The sequence below is a fragment of the Talpa occidentalis genome, unplaced genomic scaffold (assembly GCF_014898055.3).
Source record: "Talpa occidentalis isolate TD23 unplaced genomic scaffold, MPIMG_talOcc4v2.1 talOcc4.9, whole genome shotgun sequence".
Classification (NCBI taxonomy): Eukaryota; Metazoa; Chordata; class Mammalia; order Eulipotyphla; family Talpidae; genus Talpa; species Talpa occidentalis.
The window spans coordinates 25,394,893-25,409,670 of NW_023605305.1; the positions used below are offsets into that span (position 1 = coordinate 25,394,893).

General features: G+C 54.9%; 1 protein-coding gene across 1 annotated transcript; it reads right to left on the minus strand.

Moving 5' to 3' along the window:
• Positions 1–2,375: 2,375 nt before the first annotated feature.
• EDN2 (endothelin 2) lies at positions 2,376–7,795 on the minus strand. Its single transcript, XM_037499739.1, has 5 exons — positions 7,660–7,795; positions 7,157–7,313; positions 5,548–5,670; positions 4,494–4,592; positions 2,376–3,071 (listed from the first exon to the last, which is right to left on the minus strand). The coding sequence occupies exons 1-5, from the start codon at positions 7,709–7,711 to the stop codon at positions 2,978–2,980; spliced, it is 525 nt and encodes a 174-aa protein (XP_037355636.1). The 5' UTR covers positions 7,712–7,795; the 3' UTR covers positions 2,376–2,977.
• Between the last annotated feature and the right edge of the window lie 6,983 nt (positions 7,796–14,778).

Consider the following 14,778-nt stretch of genomic DNA (forward strand, 5'->3'; position numbering starts at 1 on the left):
TTGCCTCTCACAATTTCCTCTGCTTTCCCTCAAACTCTGCCCCACCCCCCTCTACGCTTCTGGGCCCGCAGCTACCTGGAATGTGGTTTGGATGCAGGCACAGACTTCGGGTGCTCATCACCCTCTTGTCCCTGTAAGCTTCTCATCCTGTGAAGGGAGGTGGGACTGGAGGAAGGCCAGAGCAGGGCCCCCTCAAGTGCAGGTCCGTGCCAGAGACCCCCAACTCCAAAGAATGAAAATCCAAGGGTTGTGATGTCAGCATGCCTTTACCGGCTGCCTCCTAGGCTTCCTTGCTTCCCTTTAATAATCTTTGTTACTTAATCATTCTGGTCTCTGATCTTTGAACACTGGTCAGGGCCACTGAGCCGGTGCCAAGGACATGCCTTCTTCCCGGGGCCTCCCATACACCGTCAGCCAGGGTCTTCTCTCACCGGGCTCTCCATCCCACCTGCCATCCTAGGGGGGCCCCACTGGGCTGCCCAGCCTGGCCATTGGCTGCTGCCTTTGGGTTTCCAAGGGAGCAGGGTCATTTTGAATGGGATGATGGGCTGTCAGGGAGTGGGCAGCACCTGGCTTCAGGGTCAACAGAAATTTAAGAGGGGCTCTCTGGCCTCTGGTCATAGTAAGTGAATAGGGTGACCCCACTACATCAACTCATACCACCCAAGATGCTCTGTAGACCCCTAAGGGCTGGTGGTGAACTTGCTTCTCTGCCTCTTGTCTCATTCACTCTTGCCCTGCTCACTCCTCCAGTGGCTGGTTTGCAAAGCCCAGCCTGACCAGGTCCCTCACTGCTCACAGACCTTCTATGGCTCCCCATGGCCCATAAGAGAAGGTCCAGACTCTGTACTTCAGCTTCAAAACCTCTCTGGCTTCATGCCCAGCTGTCTTCCTCTCACCAAGTTCCCGCTGCTTGGGAGCCTCCTTTGTCACTCCCTCTGTTACTCCTTCACCCTTCCTGTCCCTCTGTGTAGAAGCCCCTCTGATTTTTTTTCTATTGATTTGAGTCCTACTCATCGTTTGAAGCGGAGGGAGTAGAGCCTTGGTCCAGGAGACTTTCTCTGACTACTTCCCACTGCAGCCTCTCCTCTCAGGCCCTTTGGCTCTGAGTTGGCCTCACTCATGGCACAGTCACCCCTGGTGGCCTGAGCAGAGCTGAGCCCAGCACCATAACTTATACTTTCAGTGTTCACACTAGGCCCTGAGTAGGGACTAATTTAAGGATAAAAGTAGGTTCCCAATTTATGGATGAAAAAACTGAGGCTCAGGAAGAGAAAAGGATTTGTTCAAGGTCATGCTACAGGGGTGATCGACGAATTCAAGCAACAAGTGCTACTTACATACATACGTGCCTGTGCACACATGTGCCATAGACTAGCCCAAGTCCTGACATCACCACTTACTTGCTTCATGACTTCTGGGAAGTCAGTCCCCTTCTTTGGGCATCAGTTCCATCATCTATGAAATGGGAATACTAGAAGTGCCTATGTCATAGTTTTTTGTGAGAATGAAATGGCTTATGCCAGTATACAGTAGGAGTTTAATATTTGTCAACATGTTTTCTTCCATGAGGGGATCTGGGCTGACTTCATGGGTCAAGCAGGATTAGAGCAATGTATAAATAATTTTCAATAGTGGTTGTAGGCCTCAGTCTGCCACTCCCAGCACATGCCAGCAGGCAGAAAGGGAACAGCTGGCTCAGGAGGGGACTTGGCAAAAATGGCAGCTGTGGGTCCAGGAGGCTGGCAGCAGAAGTGTTCCGGGCTACCAGTGATCCCTAGGACTCAGGTGGGCTGCTTCTAGGGCGTTGCAGCATTGGCCAACCTAGTGCTAGAGCCCTGGAGTTTCTTGGACCTGAGAAGTGTTAAAATTCCCCTAGCAAGGTCCCACCCAACGCTCAAGGTGAGGGACAAGGCCAGGCTGTAGTTCCGTCATAGGCCAGTAGGGCGGCTTACAGTCTTGGAATCCATCCAGCGTCAGCCCTGACAGAAGGACTGGCTCTAGGCCTCACAGGCTCTCCTCATGGACAAGGCAGTGTGGGCAGAGTGGGTTTTGGCACCTACATAATCTTGGCTCCTTCCACACATGCCTAGTCATCAGTTACTGGCCTGATGGGAACAGAGGTCCTGGAACCCTGGGTATCAAAGCTGTGAATGGTTTGTCCAGGGGTGTGACAGGCAAAAGCCCAGAGAGAATGGACGGGCAGCCAAAGATGCCCGGCAAAGGTATGGGGAGTGGAACCCAGGGCTCTGGCTACCTGCTCCAAACCCTCCCTTCCTGCGTCCCCCTAACTTCCTAGCAGCCCCTTCCTGAGAAGTGTCCCCCACTCCTGCCTCTGCCAAAACAGAATACCAGTGTACCATTTCTTTGTTTATTACAAACACAGGTTCACAGGTAAATAATTGAGAGTCTAAAAAAATACGTTAAAATAAATAATTGGAATTGTCAAAGGTCTTACAGAAAATAAGTTATATACAGGCAGGTGAAACAGAACCGCCCCTTGTCACTAGGAGTGTCCTCAGAGTATGAGGGTACAAGGACTCTGGGGCAGGAGAGTTGGAGGGAGCAGGTGTGGGCCAGCCAGGATACCAGTCCTTGAGCAGCCCAGCCTCCGGGGCTGACTCAGGCGTGAAGGTCCACCGTCGCACATCACTCCAGGTTGGTTGCCAAGAGACAGGACACGTCTCAGGATGGGCCCTCCGGGTTAGCGAGCTCCACACAGTTCCTTTCAACAGGGCTGTGGATGGGAGCCAGTGGGTGGAGCATTCTGCAGGTCGAAGGCTTCCCTGGGCAGTGTGAGGCCATGGAGCTGCTTCGAGGGAAGCTCCCTCATGGGGCGAGGAAGCCAGAGCTTGTGCCAATCCCAGCAGGTCCTGGCCCAGAGAACAGGTGGAGGGTTTCCCTCAAGCCCAAGGCCGCCCCTCTCCTCCTGTCTCCACGCAGGTTTCCTTCCCAAGGTTCCTCCAGCTTCCCGATGCTATCTCTTCCTCCACCTGGAGTGTGTGGGCCTGGGCTCTCTTGATGCCACTTGCTGTTGCCTTGCAAAGAGGATCTTGGCTGTGGAAATGTCCCTGGAGATAGAGAAGGGTCAATTTAGTATCTCAGGTGATATGGTCTGACCAAGCGTTCCTGGGGAGAAGTAGTGGTGATAGGGACTGGAACCCTTCATTGTGGGGTGGCCATAGCTGACCCTGAAAACAAGGTCTGCATTTAATTGACAGGCTAGGACAGGCCTAAAAGCTTCTCTGCCTACAAGCACAGTTGTCAACACCATATGCTGCCAGAGGTGGCCAGACAGCCAAGAACAGGCCAGCGTCTCTCTCACGATCTGCCTCCCCACTACCATCCCTTTGCTCATGTTGGTCACCTTGCCGTCACTCAAGCTCTGCCTTTTAAAATTCCCCCCATTCTTCCAGGTCCAGCTCAAAGTGATCCAACCCAGACAAATAGGGGTGCTAGCTGCCCTTTGAACCCGGCTGACACTCTGGCCAAGTCTTTTCCAGGCGGTTTCATCCTAGCCCAAAGTTTTCTAGCCTGGGAGCTTTAGTTCCCCACTGTGGGACCTTGGACAAGTGTCTCACCCTCTCTGAGCCCCTTTCTTGGTCTGTAAAATAAACAGACTGGAACTGTTGTGAGGTTAAGTCCAGGGTGGCAAAGCAAGCTTTGCCCACAATGACTGTCATACACTGAAAAGTTTATCTTCTTTTTTTTTTTCATTCTAAGACAACTCATAAGTTGCATTTTCTCCTATGTTCTGCCTCCCCACAAAGATGAAGATTTCCAAGGATCAAGCTGGGCTCACACTGGCCAGCCCCAAGGAGCCTCAGTGACAGGAGTAGTGGGGCTGACACTGCCAGAAATCCCTGGGGGCTTTCTCCACATGCTTCTCATTGGCCAACTCCTCTAACCGTACAACCTCTAACTTCAGTTAGCATTTGCTGTCCTCGTTTCAAATAGAGAAACCCAAAGGACAGATAAGCTTAGTGACAAGCCCAAGGTCACAAAATCTTGCAGAGCTGGGGTTCTGTTTCCAGAAGTTGCCCCTTTAGCCATTCTGCTGCACAGACACTTGTGGGGTTTCTGCTCTCAGATCATCTGGTGGGACATGGCCTCTTTGCGTGCCCATGCTCAAGCTGAGGCTGCCAGTCTGCAGCAGTGGGGAGGGAGAAGGCTAGGTTCTCAGTCCCCTGAACGCCAGATGTGGAGACCCTCCATTCAGACACAGCCTGAATGAACACCCACAGTCCTTCCACAGCCGTGTGCCCTCAAATCCTCTAAAAAAGGCCAGACTCAGTGGCAACAAATTGCATAATGAGGTGCAGGCTCTAGGGTCAGCAGATGCTACTGACTGCTGTGTGGCCTGGGGAAAGTGCCTTCACCTCTCTGAGTCTCCATTCTCTTGGCTGCTCAGTTGGGACCCAGTCCTGCCCCCCATGGAGAACAAGGGGAATGTGCAAAGCACAGAGGAGGCTAGTCAGAGAGGCAATCCTTACCTCAGCCGCTGGAGGAGCTCTTCTGCTGTGGTCCCTGTCTTGCCTGTCTGGAGCACATCTGCAGGGGACCCGCCGCCTGGGATGGTCGTGGCTTTAGTCCTGAATGAACAGCATTGGGGCCCAAGTGAGGGGCTGCTCAGGGCCCTGAGGCCACCTGGCTGCAGGCCCAGTCCACCCCCCACCCACCCGACCCGCCCTCAGGAACAGATCCATTTCCACCCCTGTGCACCTGGCAACTTTCCTTTCCCAGGCGGGGTGGGGACCGAGGAAAACTGAGCTACCGGGAATGTGTTCTTAGCCTCAGAAAGAGGCAGCTGGGTGGCTGGCCTTCCCAGAATCGGGCCACCTGCAGCTGAGTGCTGTTCTTTGCAGGGAAACTGAGGTAGGGGTGGAGCCCCAGCTTGAGCCCCAAAGGAGGAGTTTCTCGTAAACTGTCATGGTAACCAGAGGTTTGGGGTTGCACAGCCAGTTTCTGCTTTCTTCAAATTCTTCAAGTGCAAGAGGGGTGGGATAAAGTCTATCCCTTTTACAGATGGGGAGACTGAGACCCAGAGAGTTAAGAGGCTTGGCAAAGGCCCTCAGTAACCCCCTGATGACCCTAGGATAGTACCATGGTCTTTCAATTCCAGATGTTACTTCTCCGCCAAGAAAGTTCCAAAGTCCCCCGAGCCTCAGGTCTTAATTCAAAGCCCAAGCACAAGGTGACAAGCTGGAGACTGAGGCCCAGCTCTCCTTCCGACTAGCTGTGTGGTCTGGCGGGATGAGTCCTGTCCCCTCTCCGGGCCTGACCATCTCAGCTGTCACTGGGGAGAATCTCTCCCCCAGGAATAAGGATGCGAGTGCTCACAATTCCCAGAGCTGGGCAGCGAGAGGGGTGGCGGGTTCCCCACTGGAAGTGGTGATGCTCTCAGAAACCCCAGACCCAGGGAAGCCTGTGGGTCCCTCCTCTGTTCCCTCATTAGCCACTTTCTGCTGCCCTCCCAGACTCCATGCTCCCTAGGGGAAGACGAGGCTAGCAGCCACCCCGGCCTCTGCCGACGGGGTGCCCACCTACCAGGGTTTTCGATGGCAGAAGGTGGCACAGGCGGAGTCCCTGGCACTGGAGCACTCACAGCGCCTTGGCAGGGAGCGGCGCCGGCGTCTTGGCGGGTTTCCCAGGCCGTAAGGAGCTGTCTGTCTGTGGGCAGGCAGCCAGCAAGGTGGTGGTGTAGGGTGGAGAGAGAGAGGAGAGAGAGAGAGAGAGAGAGAGGATTAGATAAACCATGAGCACTGGTAAGCAGAGACTGTCCATGCTGCACACTGGATGGCCACCCATGCCACCGGGCTGGCAGTGAGAGGTCACTGGACCTGATTTCAACAAGTCCCTCCCAGGTGCCATGTAGCCCGGACAAGACCCCTCCCCTCTCTGGGCCTTCCCCCCACCATCCCTGGCCCGTCCACCCCTTCCAGCATGGGGAAGAGGTGTGGAAAACATGCCCTCACCCCCAAGTGGGGAGTGGGGGGTCCTTTGAGCCCTTCTCTTCCCAGACAAACAGGAACTGATGGGGCCAGGCTGGCCCCTGTTCTCAAAGATTGCTCTCAGCGGACCCTGGAGGAAGGGGCGACGCTCCAGCTCACACAAGTAAACAGCTGAAGTGCCCCACACCTGGTTCACCACTTGCCTGAAGGGGTGACAAATAAGTCCTAGAGCTTTGACTCGAACACCGCGAGTGTGCATGAGTGTGTGTACATGCACACACATGTGTGCGCGCTCAAGTGTGAGATCAGGTGGGATTGATTTCAGTCTGGCCAAGGCGTGCCGGGGGCAGGGCAGGGCAGGGGCTCTGCGGCCGGTTGGACCAGCACCTTTGGGTGCCAGAGCTAATTTTAGACGATGTGGTTGGAGTTGTAATGACTCCAGGTAGACCCAGCACGCAGGGACTGGCAGGGTTCCCGCCCTGAGCGAATGTTTGGATGCGGATTAGCTCCACACACGCTTACGTGCAGGGCTTCTCTTGCCTTTTGCAATTTGGGGAAGGAAAAAAAAAAAAACACAAACACACACAGAAACTTCAGCATGAAGTATGCAGTGGCCCGGAGGCAGTGCGGGTGCAGACAGAACAGGCAGCACCGGCCTCCTACCCCAGCTCCGCCAGGTGACACAGGGCAGGCTTCTCGTCTGTCATTTGGGGACCACTGCAGTAGCAGTATCTGCCTCATGGGGAGGATGAGGGTTTCACGAGATGATAATGCACGAGCAGTGCTTGGCATAGTGCCTGGCACAGTGAAGACAGGGGCACTGTCATCAATCATATTATTCTTGGAAGACCATGCAGAGAAAGCATGGCAGAGAGGATGTGCTTTCTGGAGTCCTCAGACCTAGGACGGAACGTCCACCTACCACTTCCTCCTGCCTGTGTGACCTAGGGGAAGGCACCTAACCTCTCTGAGCCTCAGTATCCTGATCTGGAAAATGGAACCAATACTTTCTTACCAGGCTGTTGGGAGAATTCTCATGCGATAACCCTCAATATTGTTCAGGCAGCCCCGCGTGGGAATTGAAACAATAACCCCACTTTGGAGAGCTGCCCTGTGCCCACAGCCTGCCGGCATGCCAGTGCTCCCCCCCCCCATTCCCTTTACCTTGCTCCTAGCAGCCCTGCCTGGGTCCCCGGGTTGCTTACCCTGGAGTGTTCACCCAGATGATGTCCAGGTGGCAGAAGTAGACGCACTCCTTGTCAAGCCAGGAGCTGCAGGAACAACGCCGGGGTCGCAGGTGGGAGCCTTGGGCATGGGGTGAGGGCGCTGGTTGCTCCTGGGTAGCAGCGGCCTGGCCCTTGCCTGCATGCACAAGAGGGAGAGAGAGATAGAAGGTGGGTCAGAGCGCCTGGCACAGCAGGGATAGGGGGACCCGCTGGGCTCCTCCTCTTGCATAATTGAGGAAGTTGGCACTCTCACTGCTCAGGAGCTCTGGGCCAGCCCGGGGAAGCCCCAGCAGCCCTGGTGGGAAGGGCTGGCTGCTGCCCTGTGCCTGCAGCACCTCTGCATTTGCAGAGCCCTCCACTCCCATGCTGCCCGGTATGTCCCCAGCTGGCTTGCTGGGGGCAGTGAGTACCAAGGCCCCGGGAGGTGACACCGACAAGCAGACCCAGGGACTGCTGCAGCAGGCAAGGCCAGGGCAGCTCACCTTCGTGCAAGAACACTAGCAGGGCTAGAGCAACGGTGAGCACAGCAACCATAGCGATGATGATGATGGAGAGCAGGGGCTGGAGCGCACAGGCTGGACTGGAGCAGAGCTTGCTGCCAGCGTCCTGCTGCCAAGCCGAGCGATAGCTTGTTAGCTGGGTGCCCTGGCTGCCTCTTATAATACCAGGCGCCCGCCCCGCCCCTACCCGTCCAGCCCTGCCCCACTGCACCGGGCAGGCAGGGAGCCAGGGACACCGCCTCCTCCTGGGGCGCCTGGCCCGCCCCAGCCTCTCTGGTGAAGGGGGGAGAGGGCGGAGAGAGGGTGGAAGGCCCCGCTCCTCCCTCTGTGACTGGAGCACCTCCCTGAGTCCCGAGGCTCTCCTGCAGCTGTCAGTCCACTGGACTTCTTAAAGCACCCCCAAACTGCCCGGTGCCTCCTCCCCCACTCTCTCTGCTGCTGCGTAGGTGTCTTACCCTAAGCTAAGGCTTTAGAGGGGAGGTCCCTTGAGCAAAACCCTCCCTCCTCCCTCTCAGGAGACCCTGTGTCTGCAAGGCTGAGGATACTCCTCTATTGTGTAGGAGATAAAAGCCCTGCTCAAGGCTGTGTGGCCTTGGGCAAGAAAGAACCCTCTCTGGGCCTCTTCCCTTAGTGAAGGACACATCTCACCCCTGACCTCTGCCCGGCCTGGAGCTGCCTCATTCTCACCTCACCCAGAAAGTTTCCACCCCCACCCCCTCCTTTGCCCACCCCCGGCCTGGGGACAATTCTGGTACCTTCCAGAAGCTATCAGTTGTACAGCCAGGGTCAAGGACATCCCTCCTAGGCCTCTATTTCTTTGCTTGCAAAATAAAGCTGAAGAGTTGTGGGGGAATGTTGGGGGGGGGGTAGTGTTTGGTGCTATTTCTTAACCTGTGTGGCTCACGGGATCCCCTGAGACTAAGAAGGCAACTTCATCACCCTTTCTAGAAAGATGCCTATGCTCGCAAACAACCCTTGAAAGTTCTCACCTTGGACATCATAGGATGTCTTGATTCACCTCAGTGGCTATTTTCAGCAAAAAAGGGAAGGAAGGGCACTCAGGGGGTGCTCCCCGGGGGTTAGCATTCTGGTCCTGGCCCTTCTGCTGACTTAGACGTCAGGCCTTGCTGGAGACGAGAGCAGGATACTCAGGGCTGAGCTGGGAGGCTTGTGGCAATGGTAGTTGCCCTCTGCTCCCGCCGTGGCTCAGAGTCCACTTCCCACAGAGTCTCCTTGGGGACCCTGCCTCCAGCATAACAGGAAAGGCCCTCTTGTTCTCGGAATTCCCACAGTCCGTGCTCCTGCAGGCCTGACTCATGACTTGGGCTTATCTCCCCAGCAATCTTGCGGTCCGGGATTCCAGAGAACGCTGGCCGGGAGACTGCCTGGCATGTCGTAGGAGCCCTCAGAGTGGTACTCTCTGAAAGAGGAGGAATGAGTTAGTAAATGTCTGGCTTTGAACTTGGAAATAAGGTCCCCGGGAATCTAGGCTGCCCAGTATCTAGTGTTCAGCAGCTCTTTGTCATTAGTCATCTATGAAAGGGGTCATAGATAACCACAAAGGAAGAGTCAACTGTGCTTCTTCCTAAGGCACGTTCAGCGCAGACACGTGTGTGAGACGCTGGCCGAGTGGGGATGACCCTCTGTGCTCTGAGTCAGGTTTCAAAGGAAGCAGAAACAAACATTCTGAGCACCTACTGTGTGCTGAGCAGGCTTTCAATTCCTCTCCATCACAACCCCAGGTGCATGGATTATCACCGGGGTACCAGCCCTGTTAGTGCCCATGAGACTTGGAGAGGGGCCGCCTGACCAGAGCCACAGCCTGCAGAGGCAGCGCTGGCCCTGGAAGCCAGATCTTGGTCCGCCCTGCAAAACACAGAGACTCCCCAGACAGTGCTCACAGCCCTCCCCTGGTGGTGCCTCTCTAAGAATTTAGAGGGATATTTCTGGAATGAGGTGAGCAATTCTCCCAGCCATTTCTACTAGCCTCCGAGAGAATATGAAAATGGCATTAGACAGGGTTAGGGTGGCGATAGGGGGTGGATCGAGAATTCAAATTACTGAACCGTGAAGAGAAGAAAGAAGAGAAAGCAGGTCAGCGGGGGGAAGGAGGGGGTCAGGGTAGGGAGGAAAACAAACAGGGTGGCAGATAGAGGAGGAGGACAAGGAAGCGGAGCGGAGCGAGAAAGAAAGACCTCGGATTTGAGAAAGTAGAAGAGAAAGACCATCCAGAGTGAGAACGAAGGTTCTAACCGTCTAATCTTTACACAAATGCAAAGTGCTGCCCTGGACAATAGGGCCAGAGGCTCCGAGTCTGGGAAACATAATAGAAGAATTAAAGGGACCAGGAGACAGGAGCCCGCTGTGGTGTGAAAGGAGAATGACGGCAGGGCAGGGGCCGCCGCCCGTCCCGCAGGTCAGAGCGGGAGTTGTGCCGACTCCCGTTTCGCTGGGTCCCTGCCCTCAGCTCCAGCGGGCAGACAGGGATCCCGTGAAATGGAGAGGCCTGGCCCGGGCAACCTGAGTGAGCCCAGGTCTTAGGGGGTGAAACCATTCCGGGAACAGCACTACTCCACTGGCCAGAGTTGGTTTCCAGGTAGAGAAAGCTAAGCTGAGTTAAAAATAGCCAGACCCAGCCCCCTGGGTCTTTTAGCCTGGGGCCTGATGGTCACCTCTGCCCCTCCTGGTTGGCCTGGCTGGTGGCCCCCTGACACTACCTCTCGGCCCTCACCAGCTGCCTCAGCAGGGCCTGCTGCTCTGGCCTTGCTACTTCTGGGCAGGTAAAGGCTGCAGGTCAAGGGCCAGGGCTTCTCTCAAGGTCACTGTCAGCATGTGGAGGGAATGGATTTGCACACCTAAGAATTTGTTCCACGTATGTTTGGTGCTAAGTCAGTCCACAAAAGAGATTTGTGTATGTTGGGTGGGGTGGGGAGGTGGGGTAGGAGGGCTGGCTGGCAGACGAGGGCAGCTAATGTATTTCTGGGTGAGATGCTGTGCCAGAACTACCTTCTAGAGACCCTCTGCGAGCTTCACTCCCATTTGGTAGTTGAGGTAACTCAGTCTCAAGAGAAGGGGCAACTTGCTGGAGATGGTGTTGGGGCCCGGCAATTTCCTTGGCTGCCAATCCAGTCGTGTTATTTATTATTTTTAAGACTTATTTATTTACTTATACAAGCACTGGGTACAGTCAGAAGCGTGGGAGGGTGAGAGGATTCACCAGAGCCAGAGCGGGAGCAGAACAGGCAGACTGACGAAGTGTACTGCTGAGGGGAGCAGCGGGCGAAACAGAAGCAGTCTGTGCGCCATGTGGGACCCTCGCTGGAAGCCAGGGATCGAACCAGTGCTGCAGAGGCTGCGGGCAGCTTTGCAGCCCAGCGCTCAACCGCTGCGCCACCGGGTAGGCCCCAAGTTGTGTTCTGGCCTCTATGCCAGTGAGCCTTCCAGGGGTCAGAGCTGAGCCTGAGACCTGGGGTCTCTTTGCAAAGGGTTGCCAGGAAGGGACCTCACTGGCAGGAAGGCCTGTACACTGGGTGGGGGCTAGGACATTCTCCTGTGCACCCCAAATCTCCCTCTGTAACTCCTGCACCAAGAGTAAATAGGGTCTCCTCAGGCAGCTGTATGGCAGCTGTGACTGCTGTGAGGGATGGAGGGTTCTTAGAAGTGAGGATTCAATGTCCTGGTGAAGGAATGAGCTGGAGCAGGTGCCAGCTTGCCTATTCATGCCGCATGACCTTGACCTTGTCCTTTCCCTGGCTTCCCTGGAGGGTGTTCCTCCCTTCCCGTTGACTGCAAGGGATGCTCTCAATTCTGGCAGCCTGTGACATTCTGATCAACCACCTGAGTTGAGAGCTCTCCAAGCATAAGCCCTGAAGACTCTGGCTTCACAAGTGACTCTTTGCTCTGGCTCCCCCCCTTGAGCTCCTCCTCTGGAAAAAAAGTCATTTCCCATTGCCACCTGGTCCCACCAGTTTTCAGGAAGTTCTGTTGGCAGCCCCGACAAGAAAGGACACAGCGTCTTGGCTGTAGGCACACTCCGTGCAGGCAGCTTAGCAGAGCGAGCACCTGGAAAGAGGGGCTGGCAGGGGGAGTTGTCTGGGGCCCACAGGGAATACAGGGGCCTGGAGAGGGTTTGACCCTGGAGGCAGCCTGAGTTGGGGTGTTAGGACATCCTCATCATCACTTGCCCCCAGGCCTTGGGTCAAGCAGCCCCCACTTGGGCCTGGGGCCACTCAGCCTCAGAGCCTCTTTCCGATGGGTAGTCTGGGCATCCTGCCATTGGCCACAGCTCACCCTGAGCCAGCAGGGCCTGCCGCCACCCACACCATCATCCCCACACTGAATCTTTGCAAGGGCAGCCTCGGCCCTGCGGGACCCGCTCCCCTGGTCTGCATGGCTTCCCTCGGAGGATGCCCTTGTTCATGCTCCTCCTCCCTCCATTTCAGCCTATTTGGAAAGATTTATATCTTCCACATAAACTGTGCTTTTGAGAAATAATTCATATGTCCTGTTTGCTATTAATCCAAGGTAATCAGAATAGGGTCAGCGAGGTCCACAGAATGCTGGAATTTCAGCTGAAAGCAGATACTGTTCAGTCAAGGCATCCTCATCAAGAGGCCATGTGAGTCTTTTTATTTATTTATTTTTAAGGCCATATGAGTCTTGTTGGATTCCTTGAATAAGAAAACCAACTCAGAGACTTGGCATCCTTTGCATCTGAAGTTTATGAGTTCCCTCCAAAGTGCAAAGGGCCCAATTTCCCACATAGCCTTTTTTGGGGGTGTGGGGTAACATGCATTTAGTATTTAATATAATTGAAGCACTGCGCTAAATGGTTTATGTCCATTATCTCCACTAACTCTCACTCAGTGGTGGATAACACAAGGCCCTGTTTTATAAAGGAAGAACTCGAAGATCATGATTTTTCCACTGTTAGAAAGTAGCTGAGCCACGATTAGAAAACAGATCCGTGTAAGTCCACAGCCCAAACCATCAACCTACTAGGCACCCCAGGTGCTCTCCTGCCTCCCTAGGCCGCAGGGGTCACTTCTCTGCTTTTACCAGGCAAAGAGCCCTCTGCAGGCTGGGGCGCAGGGGGCCTGGGAGGCAGGCTCGCCCGTGAGGGACCTTACTCCCTCAGCAAGCACAGGTCGTGGCCCAGTGGCTGGGGCTTGGTCTTAGCCATTAGGTAGACATGGACAGTGCATTCCTTCCACCAGATAGCCACAGTAGCATCCTGAGAAGCAAGCTGGGTTTATGATTCACACTTTATAAATGAAGTTTTTTCAGATAAGATTCTTACTTGTAGATAACAGAGAGGCTCACTCAGGGTCACACGACAAGAAGGAAGGCTAGAATTTCCCCCGTATCCCTCTGCTATGGGGCCAACAACCTACATCACATATATTCAGTACACTCCCCTCTGTTCACCTCCACCCTCCCCTCGTTCAATCTCCCTTGTCCCCATCCATCCGTCTGTCTGTCCGTTCGTCTGTCCATCTATCCATCATTCTGCCCACCCAACCATCTTCCTTCCTTCCTAACCATCTAGCTAACATCCACCCTTTGCTCTATCCTCCTTCATGAAGATGTGCTTAGAAAGATTAAAAGGATGTAAACTTGAAGAGTTTTGAGTGAGCTGTTGTACTTGTCCTGAAACATTCGGTTATTTCCCAGAGCCGTGTATTTCCCCCGTAAGAGGATGAGCTCATGGAGATATGGTCTTCTCTGGAATCCCCAGCCTAAGGCCTAGCACAGGCCTGGGCACATGGTCCCGGCCCAATGCTGGAGTAACGTGGAATTTACAAGATGGCTTTGTCTCACCAAAGTTTATCTTTGCATAGACTCCCCTTCTGATGAGGGAGGTCTAGGCCCCTTCCCTTCCCTGCCTGCTACATCTTCAAAATGCTCTAATCTCTAAAAACAAAAAAATCAGACAGAGATGGGAAGGTAACTTGGCCTATACCTGCAGGAGAAACCGAGGTGCATGGAGGAGAAACAGTCCACCAGAGGTCGCCCTGCCAGGCCAGGATTCTAGAAACCCAGAAAGGCTGGACTCTTTCATCTCTGAAGCTTAGGTCCTTACCCTTGGGGTGTTGAACCCTAACCTTCTCCACCATCCCACCGTCACCACCAGCCAAGACATGCAGCTGGTGGTTTTTCAGTCACACCCACTCTGTTGCCTAGAGCCCATGTTTTCCAAGGCGCACCCAGCGCCCCACCAGGAGGCCGCCTTTCCCCTCTGGGAAGGGGTGAGCCACCGGGAGGCCGGGCCCTGTAGCAGCACAGAACATCATTCTAGAGTTAAATGTCAGCTAAAAATAAGTGCCTGGGTCTGTATCATCAGGGTAACTTGGTGCCCAGCAGGCAGGCAAAGTCTGGGGTTCCCACTGTGGGTTCAGGCTGACGTTGCTGAGCAGAGGTGTGCCTGGGGTACCTCCTTGCCTAAAGGCCTTAGCCAACCTGCCCAGCTTCAGGGAATCCTGAACCATGAGTGACCCAGGGGGTTACAGCGGGGCTGTGGCAGGCAGGAGGGCAGTCAGAAGCTGCAGTTGCTGCCTGGGGCTGGCTCGGGTGTGGGGGTGAGTCAGGGCCAGCCTACCCCTGGAATCTCTGAGGCTTGGTGGATCTGAATGTCAGCTTCAAAGCCCTGTGACTCAGGTTCAAATCCTCGCCCCTGCCTCATGGACAAATGCCCGGCTCTGTGCCTACCAAAAGCGGTGTGGTGAGGGGCCGGCCAGAGGGGCCCTGTCTCTGTTGCTCACTGGCCACATGACCCAGGGCACACTTTGGTGTGACTTTGAGTGTCAGAGGTCACATATGTCAAAGAAGAAAACTTCCACTTCACAGCTGCTGGGAGGCTTTGTGGCTGAGCCAGTGGAAGGTTTGCCTGTTGCTTGACACGGGAAGGCTTTGTCGGCCTCTTTTCTCCCTTCCTCGCCCCACTGCGGGATGTGTGTGGACTCGGTGTAGACGCATTCCTGGAAAGGAGTACGTATGTGTGTATGGGGCTGGGGTGGGGGTGGGGGGTTGGTTTACTAAGACAGGCCAATTGCGCACCATGAGCCAGACCCTTTATAAGTGGCCTCTCCACTTCTCTGGGTT